The sequence below is a fragment of the Sciurus carolinensis genome, chromosome 5 (genome assembly GCF_902686445.1).
Source record: "Sciurus carolinensis chromosome 5, mSciCar1.2, whole genome shotgun sequence".
NCBI lineage: Eukaryota > Metazoa > Chordata > Mammalia > Rodentia > Sciuridae > Sciurus > Sciurus carolinensis.
The window spans coordinates 119,531,923-119,552,338 of record NC_062217.1 but is presented as its reverse complement, the minus strand read 5'-3'; the positions used below and the strand labels follow the sequence as shown (position 1 = coordinate 119,552,338).

Genomic DNA, 20,416 nt, shown 5'->3' with positions numbered 1-20,416 from the left:
TTGGTTTGCACTGGTTGACCAAGGAGTTGGGATCTAGGTACCCTGAATGCATCAGGAAGGATAGATATATGCTCTGAGTGAGTGTATGACCTTGGTCTCATCAACTTCTCTAAAGAATGAGGACAGGAGCTGGATTTGTGGCTCAGTGGTAGAACACTTGCCTGGCATGTGTGAGACCCTGGGCTTGATTCTCAGTACCACATATAAATAAATAAAACAAAAGATCCATTGACAACTAAAAAAAATTAAAAAAAAAAAAGAATGAGGACAGAAGGAGGGGCTGCTCTTATCTATGGACAGTACTGTCTGTGACAAAGTGGACCTTTTATTCTGTAGAGAGTAATCCTAAATAAGACAATGTTAGACATTTAACCATGTGTTCTAGATTTTAGGAAAAACAAATTTAAAGAATTTCAAATTAACAGTAAGTATGATTCTAAGAGGTTATATACAACATAAATTGAATGGTTAAATGTAAGTTGCTAAAAATGAAGAAAGAAGATGCAGAGTTGGCTGAGCCTGGATTTTAATACGTTTTCTTTCACCAGGATCTAGAATTATGGCAAATGTGTTTAAGTGCTCCATAAATAATCACTGAACAATATTAACAATCCCAAACTGTGGTATATATGAATAGGGAATACAAAATTGAAAAGGATATGAATCAAAGAAGAGAACTGGGCCATATGACTGAAGGCAGATAAAAGCAAGGCAGAAACTTGAGAAGACTAAGCACTTCTCATTTGGTAGAGCTGGCATGATATGCTGAAGGTAAAGAAAAGGGGATTCCAAAGCCATAGTTTGAGAGAAAGAAACAAAAAGAATAGGGAAGGAACAGATTCTCTTCACGAATCAGACAATATGAGATTAATAGATGACAGATGATACACATGAACTCTTATGTCAAATTGTCAGTCATAGAACAAAGATTGGTACAGGTACTTTAATTAAGTGAAAAAGCAAAGAGGTTATAATTTGTATTAAATACCTAAATACTTGTATGTTGGTATTATGTATGCTATCTCTGGAACCGTGAGAGTAATTGACCAGAGTAATTGCCATGGGGAGAGAAATTAGGAACAGAAGAAGGATTTGCTTTCACTATATATATTGTTAAACCTTGTGTTTCCTAATGAAGTTTTTAACTAATCAAAAAAGAATCGAAGCTCTAGATGATGAAAATAAAGGAGATAGCCTCATCTCTTTAAAATATTTGAAATGTACATCCTGAAAAAGTATATACCTGAATTCTGAAGTGATCTGCCAATGTGATTACAGAATCTCTCCTGGGAGTCACTGAGACATGAGAGGTCCACCAGAAAGCATGAATTGAATATTTGCGTACCCCCTCCCCACAAATTTATACATTGAGATCCTAACCCCCAAAGTTATGGTGTTAGGAGGTAGGGTCTTTGGGAGGTAATTAAGTCATGAGAGTGGAGCCCTCAGGAGTGAGATTATTGCCCATAGTGTATCTTTATATAAATAAAGAGACATGGGATCTTCCAGCACCTTGATCTTGGACTTCCCAGACTTTAGAAATGTGAGACATTAAATGTTTGTTTTTTAAGTCGACCAGTCAATGGTATATTTGTTTTAGCAGCTCTAATTGACTAATAGACAAGGAAAGGCATATATCATAATTTTCAAAAGAGAGAAAAAAATGAGACTTAGACAACTAAGCGCCAAACTGTAGGAAAACTAAACTAAAATGTAATTAAATGGCAGTAATTGCTAGTAGTTAGCCTGAATTCTCCAGGAACAAGTTTCATCACACTAGAGTTTTTGAAAACTTGAACTCTTAAATAGGAAGACAGAGAAAGAGTGTTTCTATTTCAGTGAAACACTTAGAAAAGACTTTCCATGATATATTTTCTGGAAAAATAAAAAAGTGGATTACTTTATCTAAGATGTTTATTAATTGATCATTTTGTATTTGGAAGGAGATCTGTAATGGTATAAAAATCGGTTTTCATAAGTAGTTTTCACCTGTTCAATGACTTAACTGGGAATTCTAGAATTCATACTGAATGCGTTAATGGATAAACAAGGAAACTAGGAAGAGGTATTAATGTGTTGAGTTCTCCAAAATCATTTTTTTTTGACTCCTAAGAACAAAAGTTCCAATTTGTAGGATGAAATGTTTTTAGGAGAACAGAATAAAATTTTGCATTTAGGATAAAAATTATTTGTCCAAATATAAGATAGGGACCCTCGATAGTAATCTCTGAAAAAATGGCTCGAACAATATAGTTGAAAGATGAGTACAAAGTTGGAATAAGCAGGTAAGCATGATGACTATATTAAGAAATTTAATAACCTTAAATAATTGATTGTTACAAAGTTTATTTTTGAGCTGAGTATGGTGGTGCATGCCTGTAATCCCTGTGACTTGGGAGACTGAGGCAGGAGGAACACAAATTAGAGACCAGTCTCAGCAATTTAGGGAAGTACTAAGGAACTAAGCAACTTAGCAAGACACTGCCTCAAAATACAAATGAAAAGGGTTGAAAACGTTGTGGTTCTGCATTTAATTCTCAGTATCAAAAAAAAAGTATATTTAAAAAAAATGTTAAGTATTGACATTAGAGACTTTTCTATAGGAGCCATATTATAGATAGTTAGGTTTTTATGTCATCCCACAAGAACATATCAACTAATGGAGAACAGTTACAGCTTTACTAAGAGGAGTCTGAGCTCTGGAATATGAAGACTCTCTCTCTCTCTGGGTGTGTGTGTGTGATGTGTTACTGTAAGGAGGAAAACTAGGTGGAAAAGTTTTTAATGTTTGTGAGGGAATAGGCAGCAACCCCTTTGCAAATTTTAGAAGGGTAAGTTTTCCACTAGCCTTTCTGCACATCTTTGATCTTCTACCACCCCTCTCCTTTGCTGCTAGGGCACGACTAAACTACAAAGTGGTGTGTACTGTAATAGAGAGGGATGGTAGAGGATATTAGATGGAGAGCAATGAGCTAGTGCATGCTAATTGTGATAAATGTATGCCCCATGATTTCAGAGTTAACTGCGTTTAAATTTGAAATGTGTGTTAAACAAAATAAATTTAAAATGGATATAAGTTCAATTTCAAGCAGGAGATAAAGTAAAATTCAGGTATTGTAGACAGAGATAATCTGGGGAGAAGGGACAGATTCACGATGGTGGGTTTACCCTGTCTTGAGGTCTATGCCTACTGTCTAGAGATTTGTTCTCTTTCCTTCCTTTCTGAAAACTGGGATTTTATTCTAGTCTGTCTTTAAAACTGTTTATAAAAGCACCTCTATTGGATAGTAATTCAAAAGTGGCAAATTTCAACCTAACCCAAGGAAGAACTTTACAAAAGTAACCACTAGCACCTAATGGTATAGTGAACCACTCATTATTTGTATTTATTCAATTCTAGTATATTGAAATGAAGGCTGTTGTAGTAAGTATTCTTGAATGTTTGGGAGATACTCCCTAGATCTTAAAAGTTCATAGATTATTAAATGCAAATGCATTGGAATTCAACACTCAACACTCACAACATAGTAGGAATTTTGTTTTAGATTCATGTGGTATTGCTGTAAGAGGTTGATAACAATTTGTCAGAGTTTGACCTTGCTTCAACTTCATTTGCAAAATTCTGCAGTTTTCTCTCTTATTGCCCTGATCCCCAATCAATCAGGATTACTGAATAGGACAGATACAAAAGATCAGAAAGATTTTTATAAGAAATGGCATTTATTCAAGGAATAATAATTATGTATGGCCAAGGTTCTTCAAGGACTTCTTGTTTTATTATTTTATAATTTTTGCCATGGAAAAGTGAACTTCTGAGCAACTTTCTTAATATTCATTAAAGATATGAACACAGACTTAGAAAATGCCTTGGTTAAATTAGGCTAGTCTTTTACCTCTTGGCTGACAAACATTCTTCTAGAAGGATTTATATGATGTGGATAATTTTTATTCCTCTTAATTTTTTCCCCCTTCCAGTTTCTGGTGCTAAATGTAGCTTTGGAAACCCTTTGTGAATTCTGCAGTGAAATGACATGTTATTAAAGGCTGTGAAGGTTCACTTAAATCTTATTTTAATTCACAACAATGTCCTCTACTTTTGTCCCTGAGTCGAAAGAACAAAGCAATGTCAGCAATCTTGAATTCTATGTAGGATAGTACCTGTCATAAGCAGGGTAACAAATAAACCCCTTTGTGAGCACTCATTTGATAGAACCCTAAGGTCATACATTGAAAGACGCATCTCCTTGCATAGTTTGACTATGGGCTATGCATTAAGGTTACCAGGGGAATATCCCATCTGTCAATTTAGATTCGCCTGTGTTAGAATCAAAGTGGTAGGTGGAATGATGGAAAACCAGACCAAAACAAAAATCAAACCAAACCAAAACATTTCAATCCTAGAACTGCATTTCAGAGAAAACATTTAGCTATAGTGTTTGAATTCTTTCTTGAATCACATATTCTGTATTTCAGCTGAATAGCTGAGAAAAAGAGACCGTGTTTCTACTTTTAGAAAGGAAATAAAATCAATGAAAAGGAGAGAGAAGCAAGGAAATAACAGGATAAATTGTAAGATGTTGTGACTTTACATATTTTATTTCATATGATAATAGTAATTCATACTTTAATTTGAAAAGAAATTAATATGATTTTTTTACTTAATACAATTTGAATAATTATTTTTTCAAGGCAAAAAGGCTTTTACAAAGTAAAGGAATAGTAGGCACTTTTTGTAAGTAACATATATTAAAGTTAAAGCATAGACTTAGGACAAGGTCACAGTTGACAGTCTTGAAGCAGGGGAAGGGAATTTGGATTATGTTCAGTAAATGAACTATCTAGAAATGTATTTCATTTTAGAAAATGTGTGCTCTCTCTGTGATCAATAATGCTGGTGTTTAAAAATAAAAGTCAACATCTACTGTAATTTTCCATAGATGAATATATTTATTTATGCATTATAGTTTTTAAAAAATATGGTTAGAGTAACTCTAGGACACTCAATACATAAATTGTCCTTTTCCCCACTTCAAATTTCTTATTATAATTGACAAGAAGATGGTTTGATACTATACATGAAGTGATTAGTATGCATTAGTGTTTTCAATAGTATAGAAAACTTTGAAGCTTGTACTTAAATGCTTTTATACATTATTAAATTTGTCATAATTGGTTCCTTTGATACTTTCAATATAATTATCTTTTTAATATTAAACTTTGTTGAAGACACAAGAAAGAATTAGAATTATGTTTATTTGAAATTAACTATTTTGATTATGTACAATATTAAGTCACAGGGGACAGCTTTTTGGAAGATTCATATTATTCTCAAGAATACTTCAAATGTTCATTTTTTGTATCAAGAAAATAATGGCATGTAAACATGTGGCATAATGTCTGAAGAGTATTAAGTCTTCTAGACTCTACAGTATTTGCCTCTATTTTTTGTTTAAACACATTACACTATTTAATCTAAGAATTAGAGTATATCAAGGGCCAATAAGGATGCCTTTTTGTTTTTATGTCTCTCTCCTTTTTCTGCATATGTTTAAGGTATACGGTTTGGAAAGTCATTGGTGAAACACTGATATTTTCACTTATACAAAGGTGTAGCAGAGATTGTGAATGTCCTTAAGTATACACAATTGTACATCTATGGATCCAGGGGAAGGATCCATTAGAGTGGGAGAGGTTGATGACAAAGAGGTGATGATTTTATGGAATGAGGCCAGGGAGGGGTGAAAAATGGAGGAGAATGGGATAAGACTGCCAGGCAGGGAATCTGGAACGTGGGCTCTCCCCTGAGATTCTGATATATTCCTTAGGTGTACAAGACAGGTATAGGAAAGAGAATAATTCTTCCTCCTAGGCTCATTAAGATTTTGAGGAAAATTTAAGGGATTGATCCTGTATAAGAGAGTCACTATGAAAATACGTGCTCATCCATCCATTCATCCATCCATCTGTCCATTTATAGCCAATTAATCGACTAAAAAGAAATGATCTTCCCTATGTCTACAATAAAAAACACAAAAACTGAAGTGAACACAATACTTTCTATTTTCCTTCTGTTTTTATTTCTATGGGTTTAATAGGGAATATCAGGATATTTTCCGGGGGAAGATTTTTATGCTCTCTTAGCCTGAAATTATGGAAGAAAGTAGGTAGAAGCTAAGTGGGAAGGGTTTTGCATTGATAGGTGCACGTTTCTGTGAGTTATTAGTTTTTTGTTTTTAAAAAACGGATCAAGTTATAATAGGAGAGACTTTTTTTCTCTTTATCTCTGTGGATCTTCAGTAAATGCTTGCTGGTTGATTATTGATTGGGTAGGTTAATATTGATTTGTGGGCTTACTGATTGGGGTAATATAGTCTTAATGACTAATAGGTTAATTTGAATGTCAATATTAATATGTTATGACATGCCACCTATGATCATTTTAGTATATGACTAAGAACATATATGCTCTTATGCAAAATATTGCTAAATTGATTCTTAAGGATAATGTTAATGCCTTAAGGGATCACTTATAATAATTTTTTCTCATCTGTCTTGTCTAAATATCAATGCCTTCTCAGGGACTTCTTCTCTTTTATTTTTTATAGCTATGCAAATCCTATCAGAAAGTAAATTTCCCCTAATCTTTTTCCATAATCAAAATCCTCAAATAAGTGACGTCCAAAACAAGTAGAGACATAACACATCTTATGAAGTTTTGCCTGGCTTCTCATCTAAGTCATCATTACATTAACAGGCAAAAGATGAGTGTGAGCTGCTTTAGTGCTATGATTTCATGGAAGTAAAAGGACTTGTATGCTGTATGATGTCTCACCATGTTGGCACTTCTTTTGTTTAAGACTTCTAACCACATAAAAATCCTTTTGTTGACTTTTTAATTTGGTTATGAATTTACTAGTGTAGATTGATTTGTTAGGGCACCTATGTGCAGACAACATGATCTCAGAGAACAGTTGGAGAACATCTGATGTTTCTCTGATGGTGAATTTGGCACACTAGTCCTCTGTGAGCTATAGCTGGTATCAGGAAGAGATGCAAATACAGGTCTCAACTGTTCCCTAATTTTCATGAATGCTTGTCTTTAGAAAATATTTTTCTTAACTAACAAGCATTGTTTTTGTGTACTTGTGCATAGGTAGCATGTCAACTGAATCACCAATCACACTGAACATTGACCCTCAGGATCTGCAGGTCCAGACATTCACCGTAGAGAAGCTACTGGAGCCTCTCATAATTCAGGTATTAATATCGTGGGAATTATAATGTGCAACAGAGGTAGAAGAACTAAAAACATGGAAAAATAATGAGCCAAAGAAAGATTTGATTTTTCTATGAATATGATGTCTAGATTCTCCTTTTTAAAAAGTGACATTAAAATGTAGAAGAATATGCATTTAGTAAAAATAAAATTCTGAGTTTACCCCCAGATTCTCTTTTAGCAGCAACAGCAGTATTAGTGTGTATACATAATTTTCAAAGTTACTTTATAGAAATTATCTTGTTTGATAATCATAAAAATGGAGTGAGATGGGTAGAGTGGTTAAAGTCATGTTTAGTATATAGAGAATTTCAGTGACTTGCCCCAAGAGATATGGTGGCTAATTTGTCAAATAGAAAACTATCTTTAAAATATCAAAATGCATGAGAAAAGCAGCTACTTAAAGGAATTGTTTGATAAAGTCTTTCATAAAGTGAATAATCCTTTGATGATATATGTAATGATTCTCTGACTTATCCAGATTTTGTGTATTGAAATTTCTTAAAGAAGAGTTTGAAGAAACTTACACAATGGTATAGATTTAACTTTTTTACCTTTAACCCAAAATTTGTGAGGGAACTCCTTTTAAACTTACCTTACACCATGCCTTTTAAGTCACTTTTTCTATGGACTCAAAGCACTCACAATTTACCTCTGGTCGTTTAAAAATGTTCTGCTTATCTTTTCTATGAAATGAATAGTAGGGAGGGAAGTAGATCTGAGAATAGACTTTGTATACATTTTTACTTTGCATGAGTTGACATTTGCTACAAAGCATGAGCTTTGCTGATGATAGTGTAATTATCAACTTCGGCAAGCTAAAACACTAATATCTGGTATGAAATTGATACTAAACCACTATGGAGACGCCACTATTAAAAATCTCTGTCTTGGCTACAGAGATTAAAAATAGGAAAAAAAGAAAAAAAACTTATTGTTTTTCTGATAAAGATCACTGAAAGAATTGTAAAAGCCAGCCAATCAACCAATCAACCAACCAACCAACAAAAAACCGATGGTGGGGGAAAAGAGAGAAAGAATTTAAAAAAAAAAAAAACCTCAATTTTACCACCAAGAGATAAACATTAACATTTTGATGCATGTACTTCCCATTTCCCCTTTGCTAGGGATGGAACCCAGGGCCTCACACCACACATGCTAGGCAAATGTTCTACCACTGGCCTACATTCTCCATCTTTCTAATACAGTAAACTTATGGGTGATTTTTATACCCATAATTTCTTCTTAAACCATCCTTTTACTCTCTGCTTCTATGATTTAACATTATTAGTGAGATTATATAGTGTTTTTCTTTCTATGTTTGGCTTATTTCACTTAACCGAATGCCTCCAAGTATATTCATGTTGGCAAATGGCAAGATTTCTTTTTTAAAAAATGACTTAACACAGTATATGTATATATCACATTTTATTTATTAATTTGTTTGTTAAATGGACTCAGGTTGTTTCCATGCCTTGGCTATTATTCCAAAGATTGTTTAATTTGAATAGCTATATGGTTTATTTTAAGTATATGATATAGTCTCTAATTACACTGGAAGACATTCCAACAGAAACTCATGATCTTGGGCTGGGGATATAGCCCAGTTGGTAGAGTGCTTGCCTTGCATACACAAGGCCCTGTGTTCAATCCCTAGTAACACACACACCACACAAAATGATCTTTAAGGTCCTACTACCATCAGATAAAGTTATCAATTTAGTAGTCCCATTAAAAAAATGTCCACCTTTCCTCACTGCTTATGTTTAAATTATATTCCTTTGCTTTCAAGTTTCCACAGAATTTCTCACCATCTCTCTATATAATTCAGAGTCAAACTTACATTTTAATTTTTAGAGTAATTGGTCATAGATACTATTATGTCACTCTGACTTCTAAATTCATTTATTCATAAATCTTTATCTGTTCTTTTTATAGTTACCAGAGTCTTCCCTACTGAACCTGATTTATCTTTAATCTATTTTTTTCCTCTTGGGCACAGGTAAATCACTAGGTCATTTTGTAGTGATGTTCAGCCTGGGATATATTTCAATCATTCACTTTCATTTTCTCTGTGTGATAACTTACACAGTTGCATCCCTCTGTAATAAATTCCTCCAATGAATCAGAAATAATTTTTTTCTCAGCAATTACATTTTTATGATTGCAACTGTAGGCATCTGCACTTTATCACTTTCAAGATCCAAGTTTGGCAGTGCAATGCAGAAAGTCTATTTATGCAGAATTGTGCTTAAAAAATTTACATCACTATGTTGTATACTCTCTGAAGGTGATATAAACTACTAGATCATGCTACAATCATTATATAATAGAACCATCAATAATCTTATTTGCTACAAAATATAATTTGCTGTATGTCAGATTCATGTTGAATATGTGTTAAAGAATTGCCTTACTCAGAATCCCTTAAAATAAAAAAAAAAAAAACCAAATACCTTATAATGTGTTACCTCTTTTAAAGTTTTTGGGACACAGGTTCAAATGTATTTTATGATATAATCCATCCCAGGTTTTTAAGAGATAAATGTAGAGTTAGATCAGCAGTAATAAACATTATTTCTCTGGCCTTTACTATAGACTTTCATAGGATCTCTTGGTCCTTTCTTCATTTCTACCTCCATACTGTCTCCCAGCTATTTTTCTGGGAGTCCCTTAGAGATAGCATTTAAAAAAATTATTTATTTATTTATTTATTTATACTTGATGCCAAGGTTCGAGCCCAGTGCCTCACATGTGCTAGGCAAGCGCTCTACCACTGAGCTATAACACCAGCACTAGAGATAGCTTTTATATACTCTCTAATAATCATTGCTTCAAATTTAAGAGTATCTGGTAACACCTGCATCAAATGATATAAGGTTAGCATAAGCAAGTTTATGTTATGCTAAAAAGACAACCTTCAAATCTGACACTTAATAAAAATTCACTTTCTTTTCAATCTACAGATCCATTGTGAGTTGGCTGGGGTTTGCTCAATATAGGCAGACAGAGACGTAGGCTAACTTAGACTCCATCTCAGTATGTAGTTTCACTATCATTGCAGCAGTGGTGTTATCATTATAGGGGAGAGAGAAATCTCTTCTACCCCCCTGCCACCTTTGTTCTTATGTGAACTCTTTGGATCTAGAAACCCAATTAATATAAGAACTAATTAATAATAGAAGAGCATAAACATTTTAATAATTTCATATGTACAATGGGGAATTTCACAAGAGAACAAAGTCCAAAGAAATGACCAAAGCATGATGCTTTTATACTTTTTAGACAAAGAATAGTAAATTTTGAAGGGAAGACAGGACAAGAAGATAATTTGGCTAGGAGAGCAAATTCTAGGGCTGTTACTATGAGATATATGCTAAGAGGGATATAGAAGCTAGTGGAAGATATGGCCTACTTCAAAGAGTTTGTTTATTCACTTCACTGAAGGCTCATTTACCAGTCTCTGGTGACAACTGCTATTTTCCAGTCTTAGTTTGTGAAGAATATCCCTCCCAAAAGAATCTTTATGGTTTGCTACATGTAGGAAAAATCAGACCTAATGACCTTTTCTGAAGGTACTGTTCTTTGCGTAGTTTCAGCTTAAAATAATCAGTATACCAATATGGCATATTTTGGGGTGGCCATCCTTAATTCCTTCACCATTCTCTCTCTGGGAATTGATTATATACTGAGCGTTAAGTGGTGGGTACCTAGAGTTAAATAGTTACATCCAGTGCAAAACCAAAAGACATTCAGAAAGAAGTAGAGATATGGAGAAAAGTTGAGTCATAGTAGAGAAATTTTCAAGCTTAGATTCATGAACTCTTGCTGTTCAAGGACAATAAGATTATCTAGTTATTAGGGTTTTAAAAATTCTGGCAGTTTTCAAACACATTCTATACTCACAATTGTACTCTTGCCTCTGGGTCCTCACTGCTTCCAGTTTCCTTGAGCACTGGCCATTTAGGTCAAATACTTAACTTCCTTAATGTAATCTGATTTCTTGGTCTTTTTCTCTCTTTGAAAACTCTGAGGAGGTTCCATTGGAAGTAAAAATCCACGATTCCTGTAATTTCCCTCACTTGTTTATCCCAGAGTGGGGATTTTCCTGTAAAATTTTATGCTCTTCCCTTGTCTGCAAGTTTTGGAGTCTCTGCTGGTGGATGAGGACTGCCTGTGGTTTCCACTGTGAGACTAGAAATGGACATGTCAGTGCAGTGTCCCCCTGTGAATCCTCAAGGCAGCAGAATGGTGTGGCGCTCCTACAGAAGAGGGAAAATACCTCTCTTCCCATTCCTGTGCTTTACTCTCACATGGGTCTCCATGAAGAAGTGCTTTCATTTAGAATCACAAAAAGTTCTTATGAAAATAACCACTTTCAGTTTTTTCCCTAATCTTTCTTCTGTATTTGCTAAGAGTCGAACCCAATGAAGTGGCTGGGTGGAATCAGTTAATCCTAGTTCCTCCAAGGAACACAATTTTCACTCCCCCCTGGATCCTATGAAGAACCTCTTTGCCATATCCCACCCTCAATGGTATTTCCTTCTCCTCTCCTTGTGCCCAAAACAAAAACAAAACCAAACAACAACAACAAAAAACAAAAATCAAGAAATCAAGTAATCACATATAGACATACTGGAAGAGTTTATTTCCTACTGCTCTGTAGACAGGTCTGATTGGCTTCCAGGTAGCAGGGGAGGACATGTCTGCTCCCTTTGACTTCTTAGCCCCCTAGAATATAATTTCCCTTGTTTGTTTCAGAAAACAATTCAAGTTTTGTTTGTGATTGTTTTCTATCATTTTGAATGGATATAATGCCATTTGTTTGTGCTTCCTTGGTTTGATCCTCAAACTTCTTTTTTGTACCCTTTCTGATTATTTTATCAATTGAACTCACATCAGAATTAATCTTGACATTTACAAGAAAATATTGAAGACAACTCTGTACACATATAGTGTTCTTATGAAGTACTTTACAAGTACATATTGGGGTTTTAACTGTAATCTCAACAAGTAAACTTAAAAGTTAGTAAACTGAGATTGGCTTATCTCACTTAGCATGATATTCTCCAATTTACCCATTTGCCTGCAAATGCCATAATTTTATCATTCTTGTTTTTTTTTTTTTTTTTTTTTTTGGGTGCTGGGGATCGAACCCAGGGCCTTGTGCTTGCAAGGCAAGCACTCTATCGACTGAGCTATCTCCCCAGCCCAATTTTATCATTCTTTATGGTTGAGTAATATTCCATTGTGTGTATATATATATACCACAGTTTCTTTATCCATTCATCAATTAAAGGACGAATGATTTCGCTGATAAGCGGATGATGACACATAATGGGAGGTGGGAGGGGTTAGTGTTAGTGTTAGGGTTAGGGTTAAGGTTAGGTAGGGGGGCAAGAATGGAGGAAGGAAGGACTGTATAGAGGGAAAAGAGGGGTGGGAGGGGTTGGGGGGAAGAGAAAAATAACAGAATGAATCAAACAACATTACCCTATGTAAATTTATGATTACACAAATGGTATGCCTTTACTCCATGTACAAACAGAGAAACAACATGTATCCCATTTGTTTATAATAAAAAAAAAGTTAGTAAACTGGATATCTTTTAAATACTTGTAGACTCAAGGCTCTGTAAGTGTAAAGACTTTAATTTTATGGTAGGATGAAGAAATAAACATAATTCTGCCTCAATAATGTTTTAAAACATAAGGTGATTGAATATAACTGAGTAGATTCTACTAAAGTGAATTCTTCAATATCTGCATTTTTTTTTAATGCCAGAAAATTGCTCTCATGGGAAAGTTGTTAGGTTTTAGAATTTATTGAGAAACAAATAGTTGAGAAAAAGGAAGCCACTCTTTAAATTATAATCAAGGTGAGAAAAAGTAGTTGCTAATTGATTAAAATAGTGTGAGTTCAGATGGGGGCACGTGTAGTAACCATACAAGATGTCTCCTCCATTGTTTCTGGTAGCCTTGAGATTAGCGGTGGGGTATTTGTTGCACATGCTTTACCTCTTCTCAGCTTGCTTCCTAGTCCTTTTGTTCTATAAGACCGATTTTCTTTCTATCCAGTGTTGCTATCTTCTTGTTCTGGGTTCTTTAACCATCCCACATTCACTCCACTTCTATTAATATTTTATCTTTCAATCACAGCTTATCTGTGCTAGATTGATGGGAGCAATTGTGCTTATTCTTGCTGAAAGGATAAAAGAGGCCATATCTCCCCATATGTGGTCACTTTTACTGCTTGAATTTCCCATGTGCTATTTTAGGACACCCAACTAGTCTCAGGAAATACCCTTAAAGCTTAAAAACTCCATGACTGTAGACTAGTGGTTGGCAAACTTTTTCTGTCTAGATCCATACAGTAAATAGTTTGATAATAAACACATCTTTAATGGTCACAGGATGTTGGTTAGAACTATTTTGTAAAAGCATCCATAGACAATATGTAAACACATGGGTGTGGCTCTGTTATGATAGAACTATTATTTTCTAAAGTAGGCAAATAGCCAGACCTGACCACAGGGATAATTTTATGTCCCTGTTCTAGATTGATTATTTTCTCACAAGAGATATTCTGTACTCCATGGTTAAGAAAGAGCAAGCAATGGGTAATACCTCACACACAGTTGAGAGCCTCCTGTGATGCGAATTATGATGGAGAGGATTGTGACCAAGCCCTTTGAGAGTCACAAAAGCCTAGCTTGAGGAAAGAGTGCTAAGTAGGCACTTCAGAAAATTCCTGCTACTGTTGAGATTCTGTTAGACCAGTGGTTTTCAACCCTGGCTGAACATTAAAATCATCTGGGGAGCTTTTTAAAATCCTGATGCCCAAGCCTCAAACAAAACCAGTTAAATCGAAATGTCTGGGAGTAGGACTGGGCAGTAGTTTTAAAAGCTCCCACGTGATTACAGTGTAAGAACTGCTGTGTTGGCTATTGTATCAGCCAGTAGTGAGCATGATTCTGCCTCTTGGCCCAAGGCTTGCCCTAAAATTGTGCCCCTTCTATGTCTTTTTAATCCTGTTGTGGTGATACGCACACACACACACACACACACACACACACACAACAAATGCTCTGCAAATTAAGTCTTAATAAATGTGGTTTGTGATTTTGGCAGATGAGTTTTTTAAGGAAACAATTTGCACTCTCAGCTCTGATTTGCAAGATACTATTTTTCTTCAGTTTAGACACATTTTCCCACATTCTCCACTTCACATTTTTAACATTTCTGAAATTATGATGATACATCTTATAATGGATATAAGCATTTAATGTAACTTTCCTTTTTGATATGTGTAGGGGATTAAAAATTTGTCCACAATATACTTGAGTTGCTTTATCTTTTATAAGAGGTCTGATCTTTATAAGTTCCCACACAGTAGGGATATAACACCTTATATTTCAAAAATAAGATGATAAGCTGGTGTGAGTCAGCAATGTTGGCTCTGTGTTCAGTTGTTTTAGATAAAAATTTTTAGATAAAATTATCAGAAACAGGTGATTGAGGTGAGAGTGTTGCATATATGCTCTTTTGGTGGGAGATTGTACCTTTGAATCCATATAGTGTGCCTTTGGACATTTGGTGCCTATTGCCCCAGAGCAGCTCTTCTGGAATGCTCTCTATTCTGATGACATTTGAGGGGTGACCAGTCTCATGCATGGCCATATTTTGGACATCTCTGTGCATTTCCTAATATAGTCAATAGCTAATAAAATTTATAAATTTGTAATTTTTAACTGCTTTTCCTCAGCTTGGTTAGGGTCCATGGTTCTCCCAGGATACCTTAACCACATGTTGACCCTTGATGTTGCTTAACAATCCTAAGTCCTAACCACATCCTCCATCCAGTGTCTCGAATTATCTGACCACATCTCAGCTACAAGAGCACTTTGCTCTTTATAGTGGCGCACTAAGGGCAGGCCCATCAATCTTCAGTACAGCCATATTTTGATTGTCCTTTAGAGTAGAGGATAATCTGGTCATATCCATACCTTGTGGAAATCAAGAGTGATTTAAGAAAGCTAAGCTGGACTCCGTTATATCTATTTACACTGCAATGCCAAGATTTCACTCTGTCCATTCCAAAGTTTGTACAAGGCAGATCATGAAGCTATTTTTTCCTATTGTCTCAAAGATAAATGGAATCAAAGTCCCTTGCTTTCAGTGTTTCTCAAATAACAGTGTTAATTGAGCTAGTGCAGCTCTCAATCTGTGTGAAGCCTTGAGAAGAGAAATAAAGTCATTCATCTTACCTTTGTTACCTATGGGATCCTTCTTCCATTAGTCCCTTGGGGCTAGGACAGGAGGAGGGCTTCTCCTATTCTTTTTCATATCTGACCAGATGTTCTTTTTCATAAAACTCTGTCTTGCTAACTGAGTGCCAAAAGATTTATAAAATGATTTCCTTCTCTTTTAATGATTTTCATAACAATTTTTTTTTTTTTTTTTTTTGCTTAAGATCAAGAAAGCAGTTTTGAAACTACAACATGATCAGTGGTATCTTGGTTCACTATCTTTGGGATAATAGGTGTCTGTTTTCTGCTGCTATAACAGAATACCACAGACTGGGTAATTTATGAACAATAGAAGTTTGTTTGGCTTATGATATTAGAGGCTGAGAAGTCCACAACTGAGGGGTCACATCTGATGAGTTGCTGTGCTATAACATGGCAGAAATCATCATACGGTGAGAGAGAGAGAAAGACAGAGGGAGAAAGGGGGCTGAACTCCTCTCTTTTATTACTAACCCACATTTGCTCAGCTATCATAACCTAATCACTTCTTAAAGGTTCCTCCTTTAAATAGTGTTTTAAAGGCAATTAGATTTCAACACAAATTTTGGAGGGGACATTCAAAACTTAGAAGAAAATTTTTTGGCTCAACCTTGGTTATGGGAAGTTCATTGTTGAAAAACATGTTGTCTGTACTTAACATTCTGAAAAGAAGAGGTTAATTTGATGTTGTTTGTTATAACTGCTGGATTTTAGAATTAAGAGACTATGGTAATATCAAAGAAGGGGCATTTCAGGCTTTAAGGGCTAAGTGATGGCCAATGAGATTAAAAATTGATGACATTTAATTTTTACACAAAAATGAGACAAAACGTTTTGGTTGACTTAGAGCTGGGACACAACTTAGTTTAAAAATGAACATTAGCATTTAATTCACAGGTAGACTATATTCAGATCACATTTTTATTGTAAATTCAAGAGCCCTACAAATCTAATAATTATTTCCAGTGGACTTTCTTGCTTGACATTTATTCTCTTTCTTATTCATACTTGCATTGCAAGTGATTATATACATACAAACATACATATGTTTTCTGGATATCTTTGACAAAACGGAGTTTTGTGTTAGAAGAGAACAAGAAAGAATAAATATCATGGTTTAAGGTATATAAGAAAAAAGGAATCTGGCAATAGATAGTGGAAATTAAATACAGAAAGAACTTCAAAAGTTTATGTTGGTAAAGTTATATTGGCACAATTATTCAATTAAACCCTGATTGACAGGGTTATAAAATGATTAATAAATAAAGATGAAACACAGAATTAGGGGGTCATACCCATGTTTTATCATCAGTCACTTCTAAAATCAGGATTCTGGCTAGATAGGCCAAAGGGTCATACAAACATGCCTAACCTGCTACGTGTGAGGTTGACCAATTCCACTTTAGTGTCATCATTTATCTGATTGGATTTTCCACTTCATACTTTGTTTCCTTCAAACACTTAATGATTATTGATTGGAAAAAAGAATCGTCCTTTGTTTATTCTTGTTTGGTACTTTTTTGAGTCAGTACTCTTCTATAGACTGTTGATTGTTGATTTGTCAGAATGATTTAGATATAAATACCAGCATGAATATAATTTCTCCTTACTTTGCTTAATTTGATAGATTTTCCTTCTCATTTTTGGAAAATCTATCAAGATAGACTATATGGTTAACATTACAGTTTTTTTTAAAATTTATTTTTATTGTAAACAAATGGGATACATGTCGTTTCTGTTTGTACATGGAGTAACAGCATACCATTTGCGTAATCAAACATTTACATAGGTTAATGATGTTTGAATCATTCTGTTATTTTTTCCTTCACCTCCACCCCTCCCACCTCTCTTTTCCCACTATACAGTCCCTCCTTCCTCCATTCTTACCCCTCTCCCACCCCCATTATGTGTCATCATCCGCTTATCAGTGAGATCATTCGTCCTTTGGATTTTTGAGATTGGTTTATCTCACTTAGCATGATATTCTCCAATTTCATCCATTTACCTGCAAATGCCATGATTTTATTATTCTTTATAGCTGAGTAATATTCCATTGTATATATATACCACAGTTTCTTTGTCCATTCATCAATTGAAGGACATCTAGGTTGGTTCCACAATCTGGCTATTGTGAATTGAGCAGCTATGAACATTGATGTGACTGTATCTCTGAAGTATGCTGATTTTAAGTCCTTTGGGTATAGGCCGAGGAGTGGGATAGCTGGGTCAAATGGTGGTTCCATTCCAAGTTTTCTAAGGAATCTCCACACTGCTTTCCAGAGTGGCTGCACTACACTACATTTACAGCCCCACCAGCAATGTATGAGTGTACCTTTTTCCCCACATCCTCGCCAACACCTATTGTTGCTTGTATTCTTGATAATCACCACTCTAATTGGGTGAGATGGAATATTAGGGTAGTTTTGATTTGCATTTCTCTTATTACTAAAGATGGTGAACATTTTTTCATATGTTTGTTGATTGCTTGTAGATCTTCTTCTGTGAAGCATCTGTTCATATCCTTAGCCCATTTGTTGATTGGGTTATTTGTATTCTTGGTGTAGAGTTTTTCGAGTTCTTTATATATTCTGGAAATTAGTGCTCTATCTGAAGTATGAGTGGCAAAGATTTTCTCCCACTCTGTAGGCTCTCTCTTCATATTGCTGATAGTTTCCTTTGCTGAGAGAAAGCTATTTAGTTTGAATCTGTCCCAGTTATTGATTCTTGCTTTTATTTCTTGTGCTATGGGAGTCCTGTTAAGGAAGTCTGATCCTAAGCCAACAAGTTGAAGATTTGGACCTACTTTTTCTTCTGTAAGATGCAGTGTCTCTGGTCTGATTTCAAGGGCCTTGATCCATTGTGAGTTGATTTTTGTGCAGGGTGAGAGATAGGGGTTTAGTTTCATTCTGTTGCATATGGATTTCCAGTTTTCCCAGCACATTTGTTGAACAGGCTATCTTTTATCCATTGCATGTTTTTGGCACCTTTGTCTAGTATGAGAAAATTGCATTTATTTGGGTTTGTGTCTGTGTCCTCTATTCTGTACCATTGATCTACCTGTCTATTTTGGTGCCAATACCATGCCGTTTTTGTTATTGTTGCTTTGTAGTATAGTTGAAGTTCTGGTATTGCGATACGCCTTTTTCATTCTTCCTGCTAAGGATTGCTTTAGCTATTCTGGGTTTCTTATTCTTCCAGATGAATTTCATGATTGCTTGCTCTATTTCTGTAAGGTACATCATTGGGATTTTAATTGGAATTGCATTGAATCTGTATAGCACTTTAGGTAGTACGGCCATTTTGACAATATTAATTCTGCCTATCCAAGAACATGGGAGATCTTTACATCTTCTAAGGTCTTCCTCAATTTATTTCTTCAGTGTTTTGTAGTTTTCATTGTAGAGATCTTTTACCTCTTTGGCTAGATTGATTCCCAAGTATTTTATTTTTTTTGAGACTCTTGCCAATGGAATTGTTTTCCTCATTTCCCTTTCAGCTGTTTCATCACTTGCGTATAAAAATGTTTTAGATTTATGTGTGTTGATTTTATAGCCTGCTATTTTGCCGAATTCATTGATGAGTTCTAGAAGTTTTCTGGATGAGGTTTTTGGATCCTCTAAATATAGAATCATATCATCAGCAAATAGTGACAGCTTAAGTTTCTCTTTTCCTATTCATATCCCTTTAATTTATTTAGTCTGCCTAATTGCTCTGGATAGAGTTTCGAGGACAATGTTGAATAGAAGTGGTGAAAGAGGACATCCCTGTCTTGTTCCCGTTTTTAAAGGGAATGGTTTCAGTTTTTCTCCATTAAGAATGATGTTGGCTGTGGACTTAGCATAAATAGCCTTTACAATGTTCAGGTATGTTCCTACTATCCCTATTTTTTCTAGTGTTTTGAGCATGAAGGTGTTGCATTTTGTCTAACGCTTTTTCTGTATCAATTGAAATAACCATATGATTCTTATCCTTAAGTCTATTGACATGATGGATTACATTTATTGATTTATGGGTGTTAAACCATCCTTGCATTCCAGGAATGAACCCCACTTGATTGTAATGCACGGTTTTCTTAATATGTTTTTGGATATGGTTTGCCAATGTTTTGTTAAGGATCTTTACATCTATATTCATCAAGGATATTGGTCTAAAATTTTCTTTCCTTGATGTGTCTTTGCCTGGTTTGGGTATGAGGGTGATATTAGCTTCATGGAATGAGTTTGGTAGGGTACCCTCCTTTTCTATTTCCTGGAATACTTTGAGAAGTATTGGAATGATTTTTTCTTTGAAGGTCTTGTAGAACTTGGTTGAGAATCCGTCTGGTCCTGGGCTTTTCTTGGATGGTAGATTTGTAATAGCTTCTTCTATTTCATTGCTTGATATTGATCTGTTTAAATTGTGTATGTCCTCCTGGTTCAGTTTGGGAGGAGCATATGTCTGTAGAAATTTGTCAATGTCTTCGGTAGTTTCTATTTTGTTGGAATACAGATTTTCAAAGTAGCTTCTCATTATGTTATGTATCTCAGTGGTGTCTGTCATGATATTTCCTTTTTCATCATGAATTTTAGTAATTTGAGTTTTCTCTCTCCTTCTCTTTGTTAGTGTGGCTAAGGGTTTGTCTATTTTGTTTACTTTCGCAAAGAACCAACTTTTTGTTTTGTCAATTTTTTGAATTTTCTGTTTTTTCAATTTCATTGATTTCAGCTCTGATTTTAATTATTTCCTGTCTTCTACTACTTTTGCTGTTATTCTTTTCTTCTTTTTCTAGGGCTTTGAGCTGTAATTTTAAGTCATTTAGTTGTTGACTTTTCATTCTTTTCTGGAATGCGCTCCATGCAATGAATTTTCCTCTT

The 20,416-nt window shown here is 34.8% G+C and overlaps 1 protein-coding gene across 2 annotated transcripts in view; it reads left to right on the top strand.

Moving 5' to 3' along the window:
* Nucleotides 1-20,416, top strand: part of Ctnna3 (catenin alpha 3) — a 1,721,400-nt gene that overhangs the window by 51,578 nt on the left and 1,649,406 nt on the right. For both annotated transcript variants that reach the window (XM_047553944.1, XM_047553945.1), the window contains exon 2: nucleotides 7,154-7,257. In XM_047553944.1, coding sequence (XP_047409900.1) covers nucleotides 7,159-7,257 — 99 coding nt within the window. In that variant the 5' untranslated portion in view covers nucleotides 7,154-7,158. The remainder of the gene's footprint in view (nucleotides 1-7,153; nucleotides 7,258-20,416) is intronic.